Source organism: Panthera onca, chromosome F1 (genome assembly GCF_046562875.1).
Source record: "Panthera onca isolate mPanOnc1 chromosome F1, mPanOnc1 haplotype 2, whole genome shotgun sequence".
NCBI classification, from domain to species: Eukaryota; Metazoa; Chordata; class Mammalia; order Carnivora; family Felidae; genus Panthera; species Panthera onca.
In genome coordinates, this window is record NC_138355.1 from 44,381,849 (window position 1) to 44,407,055 (window position 25,207).

General features: G+C 56.2%; 1 protein-coding gene across 2 annotated transcripts in view; it reads left to right on the top strand.

Moving 5' to 3' along the window:
* The window catches only part of ADORA1 (adenosine A1 receptor), a 34,458-nt gene extending 10,628 nt beyond the window's left edge, over positions 1–23,830 (top strand). For both annotated transcript variants that reach the window (XM_060644155.3, XM_060644154.3), the window contains exon 3: positions 21,868–23,830. In XM_060644155.3, coding sequence (XP_060500138.1) covers positions 21,868–22,507 — 640 coding nt within the window. In that variant the 3' untranslated portion in view covers positions 22,508–23,830. The remainder of the gene's footprint in view (positions 1–21,867) is intronic.
* The last annotated feature ends 1,377 nt before the right edge of the window (positions 23,831–25,207 follow it).

Sequence of the window (25,207 nt, forward strand, 5' to 3'; positions counted from 1 at the left end):
GAGGAAAACTCAGAGCCCCCAGCGCCCTGGGTGTGGTGTCCCAGAAGCGAAGCTTAGAAAGTATGTCAAGGAGAAGTGAGGGATTGGCTGTTTCAGATGCTGCCAGTGGATCGAGTGATGTGAGGACTGAGAATTACTGTTGGATTTAGCAAGAACAATGTCAGCGGAGGGGTGGGAGCAGAAAGCTTGACTGGAGAAAGCTCAAGAGAGAAGAGGAAGGAATTGAAGGCAGTTGGCGTAGATTTCTCTTTTGAAGAATTTTGTTACAAAAGGATCAAAGTAATGCGGCAGAAGCTTTCAGGCGAAGCGGGAACCAGGCATTTTGTTTTGTGTTGTTTTCTAAGATTGGAGGGGGACCTGGGCACACTCGTGTGCCCCTATCTCACGATCCAGGAGAGAGTGCAAAACCGGCGTTGGAGCCAAGGAGAGAATTTCTGGAGTGCAGGCTTCGTTTCGGCAGCCCGGGTGGGGACAGACACTGGTGGGCTGGCTTCGAGGCGCTTGGAGAGGGCCTATCAGGCAGGAAGGCAGGGCGTGTGGGCGCGGATGCTGCCAGGTGAAGTTCTCTTCTAGTGTTTCAGCTTTCTCGGTGAAGTGGGAAGCAAGGTCATCAGCTGAAAGGGAGGATGTGGGAGGAGGCAGCGGAGAGAGTAGCAAGCGGGAAATAATTCTCTGGAACTGGGGGAGGGAGTAGACTCGAGACTCTAGTCTAGACTAGACTCTCTATACTCGACTCTAGCGTAATTGGAGGCAGCATTCAGGGCCCACCCGAAGTTCATGGTGATGAATTTGAAGCGAGACTCTGGCGGCGTGGCCTTGTGCTTATCACAGGCCGCGTTCAGCAGCACTGGCTCAGGCATGGAGCGGAGGGAGAGTCCCTTCCCTCATTTAGAAGTGCCAGACTTTGGACCAGACGTTAGGTGTCTAATCGTGGTCAAGAAGTTGGCCCTGGTCCCTGGAGCTTAGGAACTGGTGTAGGGAGAGAGCTAGTCCACAGATAAACAAGCGGGTAGCTACAATGATAACTTCAGGGGAATTCAAGGAAGGAAGCCCTCTTTCTCCTCTCTGTGGCTGGCTCTGGCTTCTCCAAACCCTGAGTGTGTCCAAAGAGACCCACAGGTGTTCGAGGACTTAGGTGGGGGCCTTGTAGCCCTTGTGGTTCCTGGGCAAGGGTTTGGATTTTATTCTGAGTGCGCTATGAAGCCTCTGAGTGCTTTAAGCAGGGAATGACGTCATCTAAATTACATTTTTAAAAGGCCAGAATTAGCCAATGAAATATTAGGAAATCAAATCCGGTGATAGGTAAAAAGGATAATATATCATAACCAAATAGGATTTATTCCATGTGTGCGAGGGGGGTTTAACACCGAAAGAACTCAATCAGGGTTTAACACCGAAAGAAATCAATCAGAACTCATTGACGGAAAAAGGTCACCCTGCCTGCTGTGTGGAGGATGGGCCGGAGGGGGCAAGAGAAGACGATAGGAGGTCATGGCTCTGGGGGGGAGGGCGCGGGTGGGCAGGGAGTCCAGGAGGCAGTAGAGATGGAGAGAACTGGAAAGATTTAGGGTATGTGAGAGTCAGAACCCACTGGTAATGGATTAGGTGTGCAAAATGGGAGAAGGGGTCAAATATGAGTCCCAGATTTATGGTTGAAGCCATTGGGTAGATGGCGGTGCTGGGTCCGTAGAGAAGGAAGAAACCGGGGGTGGGGGTGGGGGTGGGGGCGGGGGCGAGATTCAGACCCTAGTAGATACTCAAGGGGAGGTGATATGATAACGGGTCCTCTGGTGGCCTTCTCTCTCACTCATTCCCCAGCTTCCTGTCCTTTCATGTGGCCCAGCAGGTGGGCCCCTTCTTGCCTCACACAGCCTCGTGGAAGGAGCCCCTTGAATACCCAGCAAGCTTCCTGGGTGCCTCCAGCTGCTCCCTCTTCTCACCTCACTTCTTGGGAGGCTATTGGCTTTCTTAGGCTGGAACCATAGCAATAAGGCTGTATGTCTTTGGGCCCCCTGAAGCTGCCAGAAGGAGACAGCAGACTTGGGGGTTCTTCCTTGCTGCCAGGCTCCATTCAGAATGAGACACAGTGGCTTCTGGGATCGCTAAGGCCCCCAAGTGTCTGTCTGTCCTCAGGCTCCCTTGGGTGCCACTGTCCCTGGAGTCTCTGTGTGCCTCCAGAGCCTCATGTCCCCCCCTCCCCACCCCCTGCATGGCTGGAACCCACCAGACCTAGCACCATGGATTGTGCTGGTCCCCTGCAGGGTGGTTGTACCTCCCCCTACCCCCCCACAACAGGCTCCTCTGATGGCCACTGTAGGGCACTGAGTGGTGCAGTTTCAGCTACGGCAGCAAAGAGCATGGTAGTCACTAAGCAGTTATCAAGAATCAGCTCTGACACTCCCCCCCCCCCCAACGATGGGCAGAGCGGGTGGGATGGGGGAGCCCCATCTGGGTCTTTCTTCCTGGCCTGCTCGGAGAAGCACGGTCTGTCCTTCCCCGAAGAAAGCGGCCACGGTGCAGCCTGATCTCGGAGGCCACTGGTTTCCGATTCTCCCCTCTCCACCCTGACTGAGGGCCCAGACTACCGCGTGGCAAGTGCTGGTTCTCAGTTCTTTTTTTTCTGTCCCGGCGGAACCAGGAGCTCTGATACGTACCCGCCCAGCTGGAACGGGATCTCACCAGGCAATGAACCTCTCGTGGGGGCACAAGAGGGGAAGGTCTGTTGGACAAAAGCCCCTCTACCCTACATATTTGTAATGATCCCCTTTTCGGAGAGGCTTCCTTCTTCCCCTGCTTTAACGGAGCTACATCAGTGGAACAAAGGGTAAAAGCAGTCTCCCCAGGCAGACGGTTCAGCACTTAGAGCTGTGCCATTTTGGAGTGCTTACTTAACCTTTCTGAGCTTCCATTTCCTCCTCTGCACAAGAGGCTGCTTAATACTTCCTTCTAAAGGTTGTTAGGAGGCCTAGTGATGAGATATGTTAAGAGACTGGCACACAGTAGGCACTCAGGAAGTGGGGGCTGTTACTATCGTCAAATAATCCTAACTCATTTTTCATTTACCGCTTGATGTCACGTGGCCCCTGGGGTCCCACCGGGCTCAGATCTGTGTCACATGGGTTGTGTGCCCTGTGAGGGCAGGGTGTAGATCTCTCCATCTGTCTTGCTCGTTGTATCCCAGTACCTAACACATGTCTGGCTGGCACCTAGTAGGTGGCCGAGTCAGTGTCTGTTGGGGGAAGGAATGCGAGAATGCTGTCACGGAGGAAGGAAGGCTTAGGGGGGCAGATGGAGTGGCCACCTGGGGAAGAAGTCGATTGGGTCTTTTGTATTCACTCACAGAGGTACTGGAGCATGAAGGGTTATTTCATTAAAACATTCCCAAGAGATCAGAGGGTGGGGGGCTGGGAGGCAGAGCGGTGAAAGGTCTCACCTGGGCTTACCAAGCAAGTTGGGGAGAGAATCCTGGTCTCTGGACCCCAGCTTGGCTCCCTCTGGTCTCCACGCTCCCGTTTCCATGAGGGGAGGGGATGTGAGCAGCCCCTCCCAAGCCCTCCTTGTCCTTCTGAGGGGCCGGCGTCTGAGAGAGCTGAAGCAAGGGCTCCCCTGGGGGCCGCTGGCTCTGTAAACGCTCCCTGGGGAGGAAAACATTCAGCGTGTTTGGGGACTCAGCAGACACACCTGCCAAGGTGGCTCTTCCCCTGCAGAGTAAACACAACCCTCCCCAACCCCCACATCATGGGCCTCCTGGGGCTGCCTTGATGACAGTGGCCCCGCGAGGGCTGGGGAGAGACACAGACACCATTCAGAGTGGCTGTGTCCGGCCCCAGGGACTGACAGTCTGGGAGTGAGCCAGGGAGCCAGCTAGGGGTGTGAAGGAAGGCCTGACGCCTCTGCCACCACCACCTGTAATCACGACAGGAGGCCACTGTGGCTTCAAGCTCTTAGTGGGGTATGTGTATTCATATATGCACACCAGGGTTTGTGTGTGCGCGTGTGTGCATGTGTGTGTGTGTGTGTGTGTAGGGGGTTGTAGCTTTTTATTTTTATCTTTACAAATAAAAAAAATAATAATATCCTGGGCTTCCAAACCTTTCATTCAACCCTGTTTGCTCCCCCCTGCCCCCCCACCCCCACCCCAGCTCACACTCTCTGAGGCCCAGACAAGAGTCCCAGCCAAGGCTCTTTCCTGTTTGTGCTCCCCAAGGCCCTCATGCCCCGCCCACCACCATGAATCCTCCCTGACAAAGGAACACAGTTTATGCGGTCAAGTCAACAAGCGTTTTCTGACGACACAGGTCCTGTCCTCAAGGGCACAGACCTATAGTCTGGTGGGTGAGACACGGTTTACCAGTGGCCACGCAGCAAGAAGCCTGAGTAGGCCTGGCCTGCACCCAGGCACACAGAGCCAAGGTCACTCCCCCAAGCCTGGGATGCTCAGCCCCACCCCTCCCTTTACCTGTGCTTAAAACTCACTTTCCCTGGCTCCGGGCCAGTTACTTCTTAACCTGTGCGTCCTTGGAGTCTTAACATCTAAGACCATATCTTAGACACACACCCATACACCCCGGAAAGCTGTTTTCTTTTCTCCTGTTGTCTAATTCCTCCTCATTCTTTAATACTCAGCTCAGATGAGACCTCCTCCAGGAAGCCCTCCTTGCCCTACCTTCATGTGCCCACAGTTCTTCTTCAAGGGCTTTAAACACAGCTCTTGCCAAACTGCACGGAGGTAATCTCCGTCACTTGCCTGCGAGCACTTTGCGGGGGTGGGGGTCCAGGTCTCTGCATCTCTGTCCCCATGGTGCCCAGCATGCTTTCTGCCCATTTTTTGTTCCCATGACTGGTCCAATGAATCAACGAATGAATGGTAACAGTAGCGAGTGATTCTTGAGCACCTAAAATGTGTGAGGCCCTACGCTGAATACTTTATACGGACTCCCTAATTTCCACATTTTCTGAGAAGCTGAGGCTCAGAGAGGCTGAACAACACACTGTCAGTCACATAGCTGCCAAATGTAACCAGAAGTGTTCAATGAACGGCTGAATGGATGAATGAAAAGATCCGTATTTGAGCCTTGACTCCAACGCCGAAGCTGGGTGATTCGGGATAAATCACTTCCCTCTTTGGGTCTCAGTTTTCACATCCATAAAATGGGCCGAATCCCCATCCCTACCACCAAGAGTTGCCTGCGAGACACCGTTCTTGCAATGGGAGGGGAGAATGGCTCCGTTGTTCAGGGGTATGTTGGCGCGGGGACGAATGGGGGGGAGGGAGGGTTACCCCACCCCACCCCACCCCACCCCACCCGCACCCCAAATCTGCTCTCTGGCCTGCAGTTCCAGGTGCTGCCCAAGGGCTGGCCTGACTGCCCGGCGCTGAGGTAGCAGAAGGAGCTGATGTCTCCTGCGGGGCTGGAGGTGCATGAGGGAAGCAGAGACCCAGGAGCCAGATGGAGAGCTGCCGCTAGGAGATGAGGAGGGTCAGGAAGTGGGTGCTGCCCGACGCTTGGCAGAGGAGCCAGGTCTGCCTTTGGAGCTGGTGTTGCAAGAGCAAGCCTCTCCCCTCTCGGGTGTCTACCACCTGCTGGAGCTGCCGACAGCTCCTGGCTCCTGCGAGATGGGCTGTGAGATGGGCCCCCGGGCGGTGGCTGGCTGCCGGCAGGCTGGAGGGTGTGCGCCACGAGAGACTCCCGGACCACACCAGGCGGGAGGCGCGCCTCGAGGTTGGCCGGGAAGGAACTAGCAGTGACTGGAGGTGCAGGCTGGCCCGGGCTTTAACTCCCCGGTGATGGGGCAGCCCCTGGCCCTCCAGGGGTCCGCAGAGATGTCTCCTCCCACTGCTGGAGTCAGTGAGGCTAGGAGGGGCCTAGAAAAGACCTGTCAGAACGTGGCCTGGGTCTGAGCTCCGCCTGCAGGCGAGGCTTGAAGGAAAAATGTTCAAGGAAGACACCTGTGAGGAGAATCAAGGACAGGGGGCCTTCTCCTGAACCGGGGTGGGGGGTGGGGAGAAGTGATTTCCCAGTCTGGCCAGTCCAGAGGGAGACCGGGGGCTGGGAACCAAGAGGCCGACGGGTCTGCCACTCGGACAAGCCACCCCACCTCGCCCCACCTTCACGGGTAGAAAGGACGCAGGCTTCTCGGGGGTGTTACCAGGATCCGCTGAGCGGTGTCCGTGCGGAGTCTGATGAAGGATAGGGGAGCCGAGGGGCACAGAGGCCCGAGTGCATCGAGAGTCAGGCTGGCCACACTGCCCTCCCAGCCTGGGCTCTGCTACTTACGTGTTCTGACCTTAGGCAAAGTCTCTGAGCCTCAGGTGCTACGTATGAAAATGGAAGTAATAATATTTGGCTCACGCGACTCTTGAGAGGGTGATACGTGAAAACCTAACGCCTCCCTCCAGGGTCATGGGGCTTGTTCTTCCCCTTCCTGCTGTTTGGTGGGAGGGGGGAGGATGGATGGATAATGGTGTGTGTGTGCGCGCGCGTGCGCGCGTCTTCCGTCTCTGGTGCGATTGGGGTGGACAGCTGACACTCCCATCCACCAGTGTGGCTTGAGGGGTTCCTTTACATGCATGCCAAGGCCTGCCGTCGTTGGGGAGCTCAGCCTTGGGGAAGTGGCAGGCCTGGGAGGTGCAGAAAGCCCTGTGCACAGGTAGGGGTGTGTTCCATCACTGCCCTGGAGAGAGTGTTTGGGCACCTCCCTTCCTGCTCCAGGCTCTTCCATGAGTGCAGGGATGAGGGGGTCCCGAGGAAGGAGAGGTGCGGGCTGGTGGGAAGGGAGTGCTCGCCCGGGGAGGATCTCCTCGGTGTCGGGAGCAGCACTGAGCACCTTCTTTGTCAGCATATTTGATTTTATGTAGTCCTGAAAGGCTGCGATCAGCATCATTTTACACATAGAGAAATAAGGAACCGGGGAGGTAGAGTCCCTTGAAAATTGTGACCCAGCTCCTAAGGAGCAACACTTGGATTGGAGCTTGGCGCCTGCCAGATACCAAAGTGGATGCCACTTGTGAAATACCCACTCCCCAGTGCCACTGTGCTCAGGGATTTCCAGACCGGGAACCGCAGCCCCTGTCCTCAGAGAGCTTCTGGGCAGTGGACACGGGACACAAGATTTTGCAGACAGTGAGACGGATCGGCACAGCCTGAGCTAAGATGGCTGAGACTTCTGGGGCAGAAATTGCCAGTGGGTGCAGGCCTGGCCTGCCGCCTGGTTTCCTTTAGGCCCTGCCTGCTTTCTCTCAGGCCCCGGGGCCCGCACGTGCTCGTTTGCCCGGCCGCAGGGAAGCTAAATCTGGAGGCGTTGTCAGCATCAGGGCAGCGGAAATGATCCCACGAGGTCCACAGAGGTGAGAGTGGTGGAGACGGGCTAGAGAGGCCTCCCAGCAGGCCCTGGGCTGGGTCCTGGCGGCAGGGGGGTGCTGTGAGGGGCTCAGGAGGACCTCTCTGCCACCCACAGGGAGAGTGCATCCTGCAAAGAGCACTGGGCCCAAGTCAGAGGAACCTGGATTCAGTTTCAACTCAGACACTAGCCAGCCAAGCTGTGGCCTTGGGCACGCACTGAACCTTCCTGGGTCTCAGTTTTCCAATCTGTAAAATGGCAACAGTCTGTTCTTTTTTAACCTGGCAAGCTGTTTGCAACAAGTAGGATCCCTGGCTGGGAAGCGCTTTGCGATGGTGCTGGGCTGTGTCATTATCATGTTGCCAAGGTGGCGAGTGTCTTTATCCTTTCTTCTCCCATGCTGGCTCTTTTCTGTCTGCACGGTGGGGGGGGAAGCTATCCATTAAGAGGAACAGGTCACACGGGTGGCTTTGCGATGAACCTGGCGGGGACTTGTGTTCCTGTTTCCTGTAGGATACAAGACAATGCCTTTCCTTTTTTTCTGGGCTCCTCAGTCAGCCTCTCCCCAAACAAGGGTGCGGGGGGGGGGGCTAGTCTTGTGCCAGATATTGTGCCGAGTGCCACTGGGTCCTGCCACCCACACATATTATAGTCTGAGAGGCTCAGACAAGAGACACCAAGGGATGAAAGGCTACGGTCCCTATCCTCCCTTCCCTCACAGCCTCACGGGAACACAGATGTGTGAAACACAAAACACCACCTTTGGAGGTGTTCCAAAGGTGTTCCAGTTCCGGTCAGCAGCGCTATGACCTTGGGCAAATCACTCCCGGGATGACTGAGAAAAGAGGGAAGGAGAGACTGTGTGCAAAACTCAATGCCAGACGGTGACAAGGGACACACCGGGAGCTGGGCCTGGCAGATCTCAGCTCCATTTTACAGATGCAGAAGCCAGGATTCTGTGAGGTGATACAATTTGCTGATGCGGCAAGTTTGAATCTGATTCAAAGGCAGGTCCTCTAATGCCTGTTAAGAGCCTGCTAGTGCTGGGTTAACCTGGAAATTCTTGCTCCCCGGCCAACCGATGTGGCTGTCAGGGATGTGAGTACCAGCCGAGGAGGTCTGAGGAAGGGGAGGGGTACGTGGTCGGGCCTCTGCAAGATTTAAATGTTGGGGGCCCGGGGCGCCTGGGTGGCTCAGTCGGTTAAGCGGCCGACTTCGGCTCAGGTCATGATCTCGCGGTCCGTGAGGTCCGTGTCGGGCTCTGTGCTGACAGCTCGGAGCCTGGAGCCTGTTTCAGATTCTGTGTCTCCCTCTCTCTGACCCTCCCCCGTTCATGCTCTGTCTCTCTCTGTCTCAAAAATAAATAAACGTTAAAAAAAATTTTTTAAAAATGTTGGGGGCCCCCGAAGGTGGACCTTCTAAGTAGCCCAGATCGTCAGCATTGGTATCAGGAAAGCCACTTCGGTGCCCCCAGCCCCACCTCCCTCACCCCTGTGGCGGCAGTGCGTGTCCTGCCTGATTCTTGCCTGGTTGAGTCCCCAAGGCCCATTACTGCCAGCCCTCTGCATCCTCTTTTTCCAGCTCTGAGCACGACGCTTTGAAGTTTTCGTGAATGGTAGATGGAAAAAAAAAAGGGCTTTGATTTAATAAGCTTCCTCCTCCCCCACACACATCGTAATGTGAGATTCCGCCATCCAGGGTCGTAGCAGATGTGAGTGATTTACAGGGCTTTGCAGAAGTGGGAGTGACTGAAAATGAGTTTATCGATCAGCCCTCAGAGAAGCTGCCTCGCCGGGCCCCTGCTCTGGGACGCTGCCAGCCGCTCTGGCTGCTCTGTGCAAAGGACAGGGGTGCAGGGCAGCTCCCTGCAGAGCAGAGAACAGGCTGGGCCCCACCTCCTCCCAGGGCTGGCAGTGAGGAGAAGGGCTGGCCTTGCAGCAGAAGGAAGTGTGGTTAGACTCTTGCTACAACTATCGAATTAAGCTGGCTAAATGTACTGGGCTGGGTGACAGAAGCAGGACCCAAGCATGAAATCCTGAGGATCCCATAGCAGGTGCCTGATCTGTGTGTGCTTGGTGCAGGGTCTTCTGTCTGCTGGGAGGGAGCAGGCTTCCTCTGACCCTCCCTCCGACTTTATCCACACTTCTTTTTTTTTTTTATTTTTTTCAATGTTTATTTATTTATTTTGAGAAAAAGAGAGAGGGAGAGAGAAAGAGAGAGAGAGAGGCGGAAACAGAATCCCAAGCAGGCTCTGTGCTGCCAGTGCAGAGACCAAAGCGGGGCTCAAACTCATGAACCGTGAGACCATGACCTGAGCCGCCCGGGCGCCCCTGACTTTATCCACATTAAAAGTGATTATTGACATGGTCGGATTAATATCTACTGTGTTTGTAATCGCTTTCTATTTCATTAGATTTGTTCCTTATTTCTTCCACCTGCCCCCTCTTTTTCAGCCTTCTCTGGTTTTAATTGAGCGTTTTATACGAATCCATTTTCCTTCCCCGAATATTGTTGGGTGCCTACCGTGTGCCAGGCATCGCGGCAGCTGCTAGGACACAACACTGAAGCAGACCTGGGTGCTGCTCTGGGGGTACTTGTGGTTTTATGCTCCAGAGGAGAACAAAGAGTTCAACTTATTGTCCCATGTGGGGAGGAGGGCGTCAGGCTCCAACTGTGACCCAGGAGAGCCAACATCCTACCTCCTGCCACGTGCTGTCCTGGAAAAGGGGATCTGTGCCCTCCCTGAGTCCACCCGGGGGAGTGTGGGTGCAGGTGTCCCCCCTTCCACTGCTTCTGGAGCCCCCCCCAGCTCATTTCTGTGGCTGGGGCAGAATAGAGGGGGGCCACCTGAGCCAATGCAGGGTGGGGGGCTGGCGGGGCTCAGGGCCAGCGGCTGTTGCCCCGTTCTCCCCCCGTGTGCTGCTGACAGGGAAGGACTGGAGTCTGGGCTGGGCCTGGCCGGGGACTTGGCCGTGTGGGGCTCGGTGAAAATGCACACGTGCAGTGAGATACACGGCAAACAAAGCATCAGGAGATGCCGACCAGCAACCGTGGGAAAGTGCTGGGGTTCTCACTGCTGTTATTTGGGCTCCAAACCCCACTGAGCTGGATGTCCGTGGGGAGAAAGGCCAGGACCTGGGGGGAACACACAGCTCCTTCCAGGTCCTAAGAGCAGTCCCGCTTTTGGATGGTGAGGCAGCAGAAGGGACTGGAGTTAGACCTGGGAAGGATTTCCTGATATAAAAGCAGAAGATCTGGAGTGGAGGCCTGATGGTGGGAGTGGACTCTGGAAAGATTTCCAAGGTGGAGAATTGCCCCTGCCCTCTCTGTCCTCCCACATCCTGCCATCTGTCACATCTTTTCTAGAGGAGAGGGCTGGAGGCTCTGAACGTTAGGAAGCCCCCTGGGAAGTTGCCTCCCCAGGACGAGCATCCCCGTCTCCTAGGCTGGGGAGGGTCTGGCAGAGGCATTGCCTGTGACTCCAGGCTCAGCCGCGGCGCAGAAGGCCTGTCTCCTGGGTCCCAGCTGGGCTACTGCCTTTGGGATGCTCTGGAGTCTGCATGGGATCTCCCTGGCGGGGGTTACGTTATGGTCCCTTGATGGACATAGGCTTTTAGGCAGATGCTGACTATCCCGTGGTTTCTAGGCCAGGAGATGCTCAGAAGGGAGGAAGGAGAAAGAACGCGGGCTCCTCCTGAGTCTGCCCTGCCGCTGTCTGCAGTCTCCACACCGGCCACTTCCCCCGAGAGAGCTTTACTGGGCCCAGCTAGGCAGTATGGCTCCTCCAGGGCCCTGTGTGGGGTTTCGTGCGGGGCTGAGCAAGCTCCCACCCTCCCCTGCCCCCTCCCCACCCCAGGCAGATCAGGGAACACAGACTAATTCTGTACCAAGGTTGAGTTAGGTGGGAGAGCTCCTGCAAAGAGAAACTGAAGCCATGTGGCCAGTCTTCCAAAATGAAGCAAGCAACTTTTTTTTTTTAACGTTTATTTATTTTTGAGACAGAGACAGAGCATGAACGGGGGAGGGGCAGAGAGAGAGGGAGACACAGAATCGGAAGCAGGCTCCAGGCTCCAAGCTGTCAGCACAGAGCCCGACGCGGGGCTCGAACTCACGGACCGCGAGATCGTGACCTGAGTCGAAGTCGGACGCTTAACCGACTGAGCCACCCAGGTGCCCCAGCAACTTTCTAATCTGTGTCCCTGCAACCTGCTTTGTATCTCTTTAGGAGCTGACTGTATTTTCCAGTGGAGTCAGGGGTGTCCCCTGGGTGGTGAAGTGATAAGGTGAGGTGACAACGCTAGGCCCCAGCTGCCACTATTGACCCAGGGCCTAGACAAGTTAGCGCACCAGCCCCACGGTCACAGTGAGCCAGCAAAGGGCGTCTTCTCAGGAAGGCCACTGTGCCGAGGACAGAGCTGAGGCTCCAGTCGTTACTTGCTCAAGGCCACGAGCTGTTAACCAGTGGAGCCGCAGCTTGAACTCGTTCAACTCAGTCAACAGAGCGAACTCTGACTCTGCAGCACACTTCCTTCATTCACTTACTCCTTCACTCACCCCCCACACACGCCTCTTTCTCTTTCTGGCCTTTGTCACTGCCCATCGTCCTGTCTGTGGGGCACATAGCTAGAACACGAAAGCTGAGGGGAGGAACTCCCTTCTGGGAGACTGTGTGTGCCTCACCCCCACGGCCCTCGGGCCCCTCCTCCCCGCACTGGGAGAGGAGTTTGGGTCTCAGGCCACCCCCCCACCCCTCCAGCCCCGCTTTCTGTTAGCGCCAAGCTCAGCTCTCTATATAGGATGATCGAACGCATTCCAGAAGAGGGGGCACACCGTGCAGAGCTTGGGAGACATCTGGCTCAGTCCCACATCATCTCGATTGAGGACACAGATGCCCCAAAGGGGAGGGGTCTCACCCAGACCAGCTCACTCCCAGCAGAGCCTGGACGGGAACCCCTCTCTCCTGACCCACACCACAAGGAAGGACCCCAAGGGAGGACTCTGTCTCTTTGGGGGTCCTGAGGTTGCTGCCACGCGGACAGGCAGCATGGGCCCCTCTGTGCCCTCGAGCCCAGGGAGGTGCTCACGTTCCCATGTCCCTCCTGCCCTGCCCCGCTGACGTGCCAGACACACTGGAAGATTCTTGGCTGCCTCTGGTCAGTGGCCACTGTCTGAAGAGGCCAGAGAGGCCTGTGGAAATGATCCCATCAGGTCCCTCTCCCCAGAGGCAGGTCTTTCCACTTCACTGGAAAAGGAATTTGGCCCTTCACCACCACGGTCGTCACAGTAAAGGCCTCGCTGCACCAACCACTCACAGGCCATTAAATCCATATGCAGACAGGGTGGGTTTTTCCGTCCCACCCACCAAATGAGTCAGAAAGTCACCCTCGGCAGGTGGGGCCATTTGGCCTTGGTCTTTTTGCCATCCTGGCCTTACCTGACAGCAGGAGAGAATTAAGTCTCAGAGCAGGAAATGGCCAGGAATGCCGAGGTCTGGGTCCGGTTTCCCCGAGCTGCCTGATCAGGTCAGACCCCCTCCTTCTCCAGGGCCACCCCGTCACTGGGATGTGGGGCCACACCTGGCCTTGGGAGTCAGAGAGCTCCTTCCCATGGTGGGTGGGGAGGAGGTGACTGCGTCTCAAAATCACCCAGGGCATCGTCTGTTCGGGGACATTCCAACTCACCCTGGGCTGGGGGAAAGGACTGAGGATGGCAGGCAGATGTACTTGGAAAATGTGCCTCCTCCGAATCAGAGAACCCTGCTCCCTACGCCCTACCCCCTGCAGCTGCCTTTGCAGCTCTGACAAATCCAGATCCCTCTCTGTAAGGATCAGGGAAGGCACACCCACAGAGAAGAGGTGCTTCGTGGGGTGGCACGCAGGCCTGGGGCAGGACTGGTGATGCCAGCTACACGTGCAGCCTGTGAGCCTGGGCTTCATGCCGGGAACCTCGGCCTCGTGTGTTTCGGCAGGGGCTGCTCTCTCGTCACCCTGGCCGCTCCCTTTGGGCAGGGGCTGTGCCTACCTGTCAGACAGAGAGTTCCTTTGGGGCAGGAGCTATGTTTTTTTCTGCTCGCTCCCAGATCCAAGGGAGAGGCTCTGAATCTCTAGCGGGGAGGGGTGGGGAGGCGGCTGGTTTCTGAATCACATACGCACACTTGATGGTCTGCCCACCAGGCTGTGGAGTGATCTGTCCTTAGCAAGTGACCAGGAGCTATTTCCAAGGCCCATTTACACTAATGACCTAATCAATTTATCCGCTCTTTTCTTTCAAGTTGCTCAGAGCATCCACTCCTTCTCTCTGTAGCCTTTGGGCTGGTCCTGGAGGTATCAGACAGATTTCCCTCTTGGGGACTGGTGACACTCGTATCAGACACGGTAGCTGATGCCACAGGGTCTGAAGTGAGCAAAATTCAAGGCAGGGTTACTAGGACCCAGGCATCCTGGCCCCTCCCAATGACCCCTGATCCAGACTCCCCTGGGCAATGTAACTGTTAAATATTTGGCCCCTGGAGTGTGCCCAGCACCTTTGATTGTATCTGGTTTCCTGTTCTCCTTTGGGAGGAAGAATTTCTCTGCAGGAAGTAGTTTAATAGTCTGAAAGCCTTACTTCCCTGGTCTTGGGATCCAAGTTTCCAGTTGCAAGTGGCCAAGATTCTTGATAAGAAGGGAGGCAGGAAGGAGGGGAGCAGAACAATGTAGCCTCGCTCCTTCTCAGACACCGAGGAAGAGGGAAGGAGAGGTGGAGGGTTCAGTACCCGACTCTCCAACCCGTAGGGCTGCAGATACACGCTGACAGCTCCCCGCTCCCCTCCCCAGCCCTCGGGCCCAGTGCTCTGGCCACGTGACTGGGAAACAGGGACAGCCAGACCTGAGGACCTTCCCTGGCCTCAACAGTTGACAGGACACTTCATCACCCCTGTCTTCCAACAAGGCCACATTCAGCCCTTTCCAAAACGGCCATGTGGCTTCTCTCCCTCTTTCTTTCTCTCTCTCTCTCTCTCTTTTGAGTCAACACATACTTGTGAAGAGTCTGGTCAGTTCTCTCATCCCCCTGGCAGGGAGTTCTCTGTGATGACTGTGTTCAGTTCTTCCTGTTCTGGCTTCACTTCTGAGCCACTGGGGTCTAACGGGGAACTCAGAGATCATTGAGGTGTTTACGGCTGAGGGCCTTGAATGCCAGGAATTGGTTCCGCAGGTGAGGAAACATCTGAGAGGCCAAACGGGATAGTGAGGTAACCCAGAGATTAGCAGCCACGGGAAGGTAGCCCTGGGCCGAGGGACAAAGGGAGGAGGTGGGTCCTGGGGCCCAGGGGCTGGTGGAAGCTGGGACCACGGTGGGCATGTCTGCTGGGAGGTAAGGCCAAGGAGCCGATGTAACGGCTGCATAAGACTCACAGAGAGGGGTAGAAAGATCCTGGCTTTCCTCTCCTCCCTCGGTGCTCCAGTGCTCACCCGCAGACCCCCACCGACTCAGGAGCTTGGGAAACGCAGCCTGCAGGGCTCAGCCCCTGGTGACACACAGCAGGGCAGAAGGAGGAGGGAGGCTGGGGACAGCCAGCTTCAGGCCCAGGTCTTGTGTGTGCAGTGACAAAGTGCCCTGAACACTTCCTCTGTTTGGCAAGTTCTCCATCCACCAAAGAGAGATCTTTCGGGTCTCCCCCCTTCTCTTTTCTCTGTCAGATTCTTCTTTCCTGCCCCCGTCTTGTGGTCTGTTCATCACCAGGTGACTTTCGGAGCTTTGGCCTGGTTTGAGGAGGGTTTTTGCTCACGTTCTCAGGGTCTACCGAAAAGTCAGTGCCTCATCATGCGCAGGAAGATCCTCCCTCGGAGGCTCTGGGCAGGGAGAGGCCTCCCCTCTGTGCACAGCTAGGGCCTCTGACTGGAAGTAATCTTATCTGTGAAAAGGAGCCTATTCGTGAGGCACGGGACCCATGAGGAGGGGCACGCCCATGGCTCCCACTAGGATTTCGCTTGAGATGGAGACATCTTCTCTGGGCTGCGGGCTGGAAGAATGGGGAAGTTAGTTCTGGCCACGGTTCGCAGGGGCAGCGCTGGGCTTTGGGCCGCCGTGGAAGTGCTGGGGGCTGGCTGGTGACCTGATGGCCCTTTCTCATACCTCTCGTAAGAGGCCCTCGTCAGAGCGGCCTTACGTCCCAGGACCTAAGCAGGAGACCCGTAGTTACCCAATTCATCAGTGGGCTCCCACAGCTCCCAGGGCAGCGGGGAATGAACCAGGGAATGATTTTTTCTCATCCAGGGCTCTATGATTACTTCCAGGGCTCTGGCTATGCCTTTCTTATCTGACCTTCGCCAACTGAGCAGCTACCATTTAATCTTTATTTCTGGTGCCCTGAGATGTACTCCTGTGATAGGTCCTCAACCAATCGTAGATGATTGAATAAATCATTTTTTTATTTCTCACTGAATAAATTTTATTTATCATGGGATAAATCATAAGTGATTGAATAAATGGCCGTGTGGATTCGCTTACCCGTTTCTACACGTATCTATTCATTTGTTCAGCAAATAGTGATTGAACGCTGTTCGAGGTACCGGGGTTGCGGTGGTGAGCCTGCAAAGTAGGGCCCTGTCCTGAGCGGAGCTCACATTCTGCTGGAGAGAAACAGATGATAAATGCATATATGTGTATGCATATGTGAAGACAGAATGAGAGAGAGAGAGACAGGAAGTGATAAGCTCTATCAGGAAAATTAGGGGCGCCTGGGTGGCCCTAATTTTCCTGATAGAGCTTATCACTTCCTGTGTCGGCTGAGTGTCTGACAGATTTTGGCTTGATTTTGGCCCGGGTCATCATCCCGGGGGGGTGGGATCGAACCCTGCATTGAGCGTGGAGCCTGCTTGAGATTCTGTCTCTCTCTCTCTCTCTCTCTCTCTCTCTCTCTGCCCCTCTCCCCTACTCTTGCACTCTCTCTCTCTCACTCTCTCTAAAAGAAAAAAGAAAAAAAAAAAAAGGAATTAAACAGGGCAAGAGGTACAGGGTGATGGGGGCTGTCTTGCAGGGCGGTCAGGGAAGCTTCTCTGAGGAAGTGACGTCTGTGCTGAGATCTGAATGAGGGGAGATGGACAGAAAGCATCTGCCCCCAGCTGGATAGAAGCGAGGGCCCAGTGATGCGGTGTGGACCTCGTGGGCAAGAGGACTGGGGTTCAGAGTAAGGGGAGGGGCCCCCGGAGGAGCCAGGGGTCGGGGAGACTTAGGAAACGGTATCTCCCTCTGCCCAGTGGCCAGGATCACAACATGAGCATCAGCTTGATGATTCTTCCTCTCACCTGGACGGCCAGATTCAGCAGCAGGTCCCATTGGCTCGGTTCCCAAGTGCGTCTTAAAGCCGTCCATTGTCCCCTGCCCCTGTGCCGACCAGAGAACACCACCTAATCTCTTGCCTGGATGGCTAAAATAGCCTCCCTGTGGTTTTCTTGCTTTCCCGGCCACAACTCATTCTCCACATGGCGGTCCGAGGGAGCTTTTAAAAACAGACGTTGGATGACATTACTCTTCTACGTGCCATGGCTTCCCTGCACTTAGAATACACCCCAGAACCTTTACTGTGGCCCTCCCGGCCCTAGGTGTGTCCCTGACCACAGCTGTGACCGACCCGCCCTGGTCCCTGCCCTCACTGGCCTCCCTTGCTGCTCTCTGTGCCTTGACCTCCGGCCTCAGCACCTGCACCTGCCTTACCTTGTTTTGTTTTGTTTATAATTTTCAAAACCAACTTACTATAGCAGCATGAAGCCCTCCACACTTAAGGCCTATTACTAGTGTGTTTTCAAATTTTTGTAGTTTTCAAGTGGACCGGCCGTGCCTTCTGCCGGAAGGCTCTGCCCACCCCCCGCTGCCACCGCCCCCATCGTTGCCTGGTTGGCTCTTGGTGATCGTTCGGTGCTCAGTTCAGCGTGTCCTCCTCAGAGGGTCCCCTCTGCCCAGCAGCTACTCACTCCCTCGGGGAGTCCTGTTGACTTCACTGTCTGAGCTGATCTGTTTATTTGTTTTTTACGTCCATTTCCTGTCCCCTTGCTTCGAGAAAGTTACTTTCATGAGAGCCCGTTCTCTTCAATATTTCAATGTTTCTGAACCCTAAAGGTGCCCAGTGAGAATCTGTTTAGTGAATCAAAGGGAGGCACCTGCCCGCTGGGTTGCCCCGACACCTGCCGCTAAACATCTAGGCGGCTCATGAACAGACCAGTCTGGGGGCTATGAAGAGGTCAGACCCGGAGGGAGGAGGGAGGCTCCCAGGCAGGTCTAATGGTATCTTCAGAACGGCTCAATCCAAGCAGCTTGTCTGGAGCAGGCAAGGCTCACCATGGCTCCCTTCCACTCTGGGGTTCCACCCTCCAACCCCCCTCAACGCCAACTTACGGGAGTGCCAGAGTTGGGTCCAGCCTGAGCTTTGGACTTGGAACGATCTGAATCTTAGAAGTTCTGTCTCTGCCTCTGTCTGGCTGAGGGACCTTGGACGGGTCTCATCATCGGAGTCTCGGTTCCTGTAGTTGAAAAAAATGGAAATAATAACCATAACAATACCTAACTCATAGGACTGTCTTTAGTCAGTGCCTGGCCCACGAAAAATATCAGTAAGTGTTAGCTCCTATCGGCATTGTTCTTGTCATCTTTACTGATCAATTAGCTGTTATTTTTTCGATGCCCCCCCTCCCTTAGCTTCCGGAACCTCCCCTTCCCGTGTGGCACCCCTGCCAGAGTGTGCAGGGGTGTGGCAACGGCATCCTCTGCCCTGCTCTCTTGAGCGTGGGATTTGTAGACCTTCCCCCTATGTCCGCCTCTGAACCACGCTTGCCCTGGCAGCATCTGTGGTAGGAGATTCTTCCTCATTCAGCCGGGCCGGCGCTCAGGGATGGGAACTCCCCTGCCCCTCTTTCCCGAAGCTCTTCCTCTCCCCATCGGAGCCTGCCACCCCTCTACTCCAGGTGCACGGTCTTTCCATGTTTTCACTGTCATCAGGAAGGTGCTGGCTCATAAGCGAATTCATACCCTGAGTTAGTGCTGTCTTGCCTTTTAAAAATCATACCCATAGAGGCCAATTCTTAACCCAAAGGGATCTATGTCACCAATGGTGGGATTTTCAGCACTGTGAGGGAGATACTTGAGGTGATGGGGCTGGTGCCTTCAATGACGTCCGGAAGGTGCTGCCTGCCCTGTGTTTTGATGTCTCCAAAGTTTGCTCCCCTGCCGCCCCCCCCCCCCCCCCATGTCTATCTGAGACTGCACGCTCCTGAGGACAGCCGTCTGTCTGGCTAGTTCCCAACACAGCCGCGGGGGTGGTGTGGCCTCAGGCCCCAACTTGGGAGGGATAGCCCCAAGCATGGGAGAACATTCAACTTGCCCCACCCCATGTGCTCCCCAGGACTTGCAGCCTCTGTTTCTCTTTCCCACGTGTGGGGAGAGGTGAGTTTCTCCCTGGTCCTGGGACACAACCCTTCCTGTGAGAGCCCGCCCCACCTCAGCTAAGGTCCTGGGTCCAGCCCTTTCCCACCATGGAGAAAATAGCAAGAAAAACAGATGAGAACTGATACCCTAAGCTGCAGGTCTGCTGGGACCTGGCCCTGGAGGAGCCCCAGGAAAGCTTTAACCCCGGGGCTCCAGTCAGGAAGGGTGAGGGGAGGAGGGGTGTGGGCGCCTCTCTAGTGAGAAGTTGCCTCCTCCCTCTCTCGCACCTGGGTTACTGTCCGTACCCACCTCCTCTCTCAGTGGGTCATCATTGCCCGGGTGTGGGTCCTGGGTGCCCCCCGCTCCCACCCCCCCCCCCGTCCCCCCAGTCCCCAGGCTAGATGACAACATGAGGTCACCTTGTCCATCCCCGCATCTCTGGGCAGACCCTCTTTGGACAGGATCCAGATGTTCCCATTTTAAAGCTCGTAGGAAAGGGGCATTGCCACTCTGCCAGTCAGCCTGTATCTAAGTGACCTGTAGGGAGCCTGGTGCCCCGAAGGAGAACTGGTCTCAGAGTCACGAGACCCTGATAAGTTATCGGCCGTTTCGGGGCCTGGAGTTCCTAATCTGTGAAATGGTAATCCCATTACGTGCTGCATTCCCAGGGTGGTTGTGGGGATCACCTGAGACGTGAATGTACAGGGCTCTGTAAACGATAAATGGATATAAATCGGATGTGCGATGGGCCGCGGTGGTGGGGTCAGGAGGGGGGTGCCTGGCCCCCAGCCTTCCACAGCCGCAGCCCCATTTGGTCCTGCTGAGGCCCACCCTGGAAACCCGCTTCCCCCAACCTCGCGGCAGCCATGGCAATGTCAGCCTTCCTTCCTGGCAGAACGGTCTGTGCTCCTTTGGTCTTGCCCCCTAGACTCATCCAGAGCTTCTTCCACCATGGGATGTGTGGGGAGCACTTCCAGATCATCAGTAACGAGCCCGGAGCCAGATATCTGAGAGCCGTTAGGCTGTGTTTTGCTGAACATCTAGAGACACTGGAGGTTTTCCAAGTGGGAGCGTTTCTAGGGGCTTCGAGGGGTAGGAGCTCAGGCACAGGAGCATTGGTGGGGTGTTCACAGACTACTTCCCTTATGTTATTTTTTCTGTCCTTACCCTCTGAAGTGGGGTCCACTGTCTCATTTTACAGAGAAAGGGTTGATCTAGTAGGTTGCAAATTCCAGTCTCTGACTTTCAGTGTGTGCACCAGGCTGGCCATCCTGCTGGTGGTCCAAGAGGTGGGAATGGGCTTCAGTTGCAGCAAGATAGCAAGGATTATGTGTAAGAAAACTTAAGGAGGCACAAGCAAACTGGGTGCCTTCAAGGCGTCTTGGTGCTCCGGGGACACGAGGACCCTATGATCAGAGTAGGGGAGGGGGCACCACACTGAAGGTGTCAGAGTCAGCCAGCGTCCCCATTTCTCCCATTGGAATGATAAGGAGATTGGAAATGAGGTTCCCCAAATCCCGTCTAGTTCTTGCTCTCTAGATGGGGTGAGGGGATCTGGTTTCTCCCTCCCCTCAAATCGTTCCCCTTCCCATCCCTATAAACCTTCACAGAGCAGGGGGCTTTGGTGCTTGGAGAGGTGTCCAGGGTGAGAGGGACCTTAAGTATCATCGCCGTGAAGAAGAAAGCCACGGATTCTGCAGGCACAGGACAGAAGCAAATGGAGTCCTAGGGAGGCCTCCCCTTCCACCCCTGTGGGTCTCAGGAGCTGTTTACATGCTCAAGAGGGCACTCCATCCATCTCAGAGGCTGCATTGGAAAATAACAACTGGGCAAGTTGCTGCGCTGAGCCAGCTCCTCGGCATAGGGCCGGGCGGGCCCCAGCCCCTGGCACTCACTCCAGGGCGGTGTGTGGGCAGAAGACATGCTGGTTACTGGCTGGATTGGTTTAAAGGGAAGTGGGGAGCTCCCAGGACGCTGAAACTCTCTGCCCTCGGTGGGGGCGCCGTCACCGCCCATGGGCAGCCTCGTCCATTTTCCGTGTCATCCAGATGTTCTCATTTTCTCTGTGTGTCATGACACAGAAAAGGCTGGAAAGCTCTATGCCCTGACATAATCTGTTCATTTCCTTCAGAGGACACACGGCAACCTGTAATTGTCTTGTGTATTTATTTCCATGTTGTCTGTTTCTTTGCCCAAAATGTGAGCTGTGGAGAGGCCAGGGTCCTTTACCTAATACCAAGCACAGAGACTGGCGCTTGGCACAGAAAACACCCCATCTGTGCAGCAAGTGCACCCATGCATGCATGCATTCATGTGCCTTGTTTGCAGCGAATGCTCAGTGACCATCAGTTATCTTTCCCGAGAATAATTCTCCATCAGCTTGGGGGACAGAGATGGTGCTTGAACTCAAGCCCTCAGGAGATACGCATGGACAGTGATTGGAAGGGGAAAGGGGAGGTAAGCATGGAAGGGGAGATGGGGGCACCGGTAGGGAGGTAAGGGGCAGGGCCAACAGGAGGGAGGTGTGGAAGGCTTTTTTCGACAGTTGAGTCAGCTGGCCCAAGGGGAAGAGTGGTTCTTCAACCCTCTGGCTGTTTTTGGTCAGTGTAGATGTGTGTGAGGAAGTACAGGAAAGTGCCACCACCTTCCATGTGGCCTTGGGCGGATCACGTGATTGCCTGGAATCTCAGTTTCCTCATCTGTCAGATAGGCACTCATTCGTCCGGTGCTTTCCTACCCCGCGAGGGCTGTCGTGAAACAGTGACGAGAGGTGACCGACGGGGACGTGCCGAGCACACGTGATTGATTTTTACTTTGGTGATTTTATTAAAACTCTTCCGGGAGGTCCTTTGTTGTTTTCTGTCCTGATTTTTAATCTTGATTTTTCGTTTGTTATGATTTTTATGCTAACCAGGCTTCCCACCCTCTGCAGGTGAGATGCACCAGTGCATTGTAAGCTCTGGCCCAAATCTTGGATCCTGGAGACTCGGACCTCTGGCCAAAGACCGGCACCTCCCCACTCACTGGGTCCTGGCTGGGGCGGGAGCCTCCTTTCGGGGCCCCGTAGGGGCTGATGGAGCCTGGTGGGAGTGGGGGGGACTCACACTCTGCCCTCCCCTTCCCCAGGTACAAGACGGTGGTGACTCCCCGGAGGGCGGCGGTGGCCATCGCCGGCTGCTGGATCCTCTCCTTCGTGGTGGGCCTGACACCCCTGTTCGGCTGGAACAAGCTGGGGGAGGTGGAGCGGGCCTGGGCGGCCAACGGCAGCGAGGGCGAGCCCGTGATTGAGTGCGAGTTTGAGAAGGTCATCAGCATGGAGTACATGGTCTACTTCAACTTCTTCGTCTGGGTGCTGCCCCCCCTGCTGCTCATGGTCCTTATCTACCTGGAGGTCTTCTACCTGATCCGCAAACAGCTCAACAAGAAGGTGTCGGCCTCCTCTGGCGACCCACAGAAGTACTATGGGAAGGAGCTGAAGATCGCCAAGTCGCTGGCCCTCATCCTCTTCCTCTTCGCCCTCAGCTGGCTGCCCCTGCACATCCTTAACTGCATCACCCTCTTCTGCCCTTCCTGCCAGAAGCCCAGCATCCTCATCTACGTCGCCATCTTCCTCACGCATGGCAACTCAGCCATGAACCCCATCGTCTACGCCTTCCGCATCCAGAAGTTCCGGGTCACCTTCCTTAAGATTTGGAATGACCATTTCCGCTGTCGGCCCGCACCCCCTGTTGATGAGGACCCCCCGGAAGAGGGGCCCCACGACTAGACTCCACCTACTGCGTCTGCCTGCCCCCATCAGGGGCATCTCAGCCCAGTCCCACCTCCCCACCGGTCCCACTCCCTGAGCCTTTCTGGCGGGGCTGTGGGGTGTGGATGCCCTGCACCTTGGGTTCTGGAGGAGGTTTGGCGGGGGGGGGGGGGCCGTTCATGGGGAAGGAGCCAGGTGACCTGAGGGGAGGAGGAAAGTGGCTTGAAACTCCCCACCTGTGTGACCATCCCACAGGCAGCCCGGTGCTTCAGGCTGGACTGACCTGGGGAGACTGAGGCTGCAAAGGGGCCACGTGGGCTGGAGGGCAAGCTTGGGCTCCCATGGCAGTTAGGGGAGCCTGCTTATCTCTGGTGGTGGTCATGCAACCCTGGGACCAAGCCTAAGGAAAGGAGAGGATCCCCTCCAACATGGATGGAGAGAAAGAAACTGGGCTTCATGGCCCTGCTTTCTCTCCTGTTCTGTAGGAGAAGGTGGCAGAGCCACGGAGGGGCGGGAATCAAGGAGCCTCCGTCCCAGCCTCCCGGGACCCTGAGCTCCCAGCTTTGCTGGGCGTCAGGGTACCTGCCCTCCTTGCCCTGGGGAGCCCAGGTTTATATCTGGGAGAAGCAGAAACGGCGGATCCAGAAATCATCCCCAACCTTTGCTTTATTCTCCACCAACCCCCGGAGGTAGAGGCTCCCGGGGTAGAGGAGCCTGGGTATAGAGTTGATGTGCAGGCCTCATGCAGCCACCAGGTGGCAGCACTGAGCCATTGTTCTTGCCCTGAGTGTCCCAAGGTGGAGCCTCGAATGTACCCGTCATCTGGGCCAACCAGCTCCACTAGCCCCTGGTGATGGCCTGGACTCCCCTAAGTGACATCCGTCTCTGCTCTTTCTGGGCCAGATGGAGAGGAGAGCCCCAGACGTGCCAACATGAGGGCGCATTCTGCCTGCCTGGGGAGGAGGGGACCAAGGGAAAGTGCTGAGGTTGGGCACTCCTGGGATGCCATGGACCAGGCTGGAACAGGCCAGGGGAGACCACAGTCCTGAGAGTAAGGGAGGGGAGGTCTTGCTGGCACTTAGATACCCTCGGTATCCCTGGCATCTAGCACAGTTTTCAGGGGCTTGGGGCTCTGTTGCACAGTCTAGGCTTTAGAGCATCTGGGGAAGGGTCCACCCTCTGCCAAACTCGGGCGCCCCGTGTATGGAGGGAGGGGGGCAGGGTTCTGAGCGTGGACAGCAACTCCAGGCCTTGAGTCTAGGCCCTTCCCTTTCTCAGAGGTAGGATGTTCCCTGGCTCCCAAGGAGGGCCACCTGACTAATAAAAGACTGTGAACCTTGATGGAGAGCACACCCCTGGCTACCCACCCCACCGCCCAACCATCTGAGGGCAATAGACAACCTCAGCACAGAGGAGCAATGGGGGGGGGGGGGGAGGTGGGGATGGGGAGGAAGCAGGGAGAGGGGAGATACGGAGGCGTTCAGAGCAAGGAGGGTTCCAGAGAAGAGGGTGTCTGTTCGTGTGGTTAGGCTGTAGGCATAGCAAACCCTGACTGTGAAAGCAAGATCCTAAAAAAAGCTGTCTGGAACTCCCCACCCTCCCATGACATCCTGAGTCCCCTCCCACTGGAACCTTCCTCAGGATGTCATTCGTGGAGACCCCCTCACGGTGACACATCAACCCCCCCTCACTGGGACACAGCGCCTCCCCCATCACAACGATGCTCGTGGTCACAGAGGCCCCCGCACTTTAACACCACACGCCTTTATTTGAGTGCTTCTCGCCCAGACTGCAGCTCTCTGCAGGGGCACTCCAATCTCTGCACTTTCCAGGCCCCCTCGCATGCCCGGGGAGACTGGCCTGGGGCCCGCCAGGCCTACTTCTGGCTCCTGGGCTCCAGCCTCTCGGGGAGGAGGCTAGGCAGGTACCAGGGAGCAAAGCCATCCGCTGTCACAGAAATGGGGGTCTGGGGCATCCGTGGAGCTTGATGCTGAGCCTGGTGGCCCCAACCCCCCCAGGTCTGCAGCACCTGGCAGAGGACACGTGTCATGAGCCCTGCTGTTAGGCAGGGCTGGGCTCCACCTGCCCTCTGAAGAGGAGAGACAGGGCACAGGGACATAGGCCCTCTCTTTCCTTCCCAGGCCTCCTGCCCCAGGGGCCCCATGTCCAGCTCTGAGCTCTGTCTCTGCGGCTCTGGGAAACTTCCCTGCCTGTCCAGAGCCTCAGAACCCCCTGGGGAGGGAAGGTGAGGCATAGGTCATCGCCCCCACATTGCTGCCAAGGAAGTGCCCTGGTCTAAGGGCACGCAGAGCCAAGGCTAGACCCCTGTCTCGGGTGCACATTGCCTGACGCTGCAGATTTGTACCCAGAGCTGACCACCACCTTCCCCTCTCACCCCCACCCCCTGCCTGACCCCAGAGACAGCGGGTCCAGACATTTACCATTCTCATCACAGCCTCCTGTTGCTCTTCAGTGCGTGGCTGAGGCCGGAAGAGATGCTGCAGTTAGAGTGGGGGAGGGGGACAGCTGCAGGGGCCCCGAGTTGGGGGCAGCGGGACAAGAGGGGCTCAGGGCTACACCCCTTCACCCCAGTCAATGGATCAGTCTGAGTGGCAGACTCTATTACCTCCTTTCCCTACACCGGGCCAACCTCCCACTTGGAAAATCCTTCTGACAGCCAGACCTCTCCATCTTTACCACCCTCTGTCTTGCCTTGAT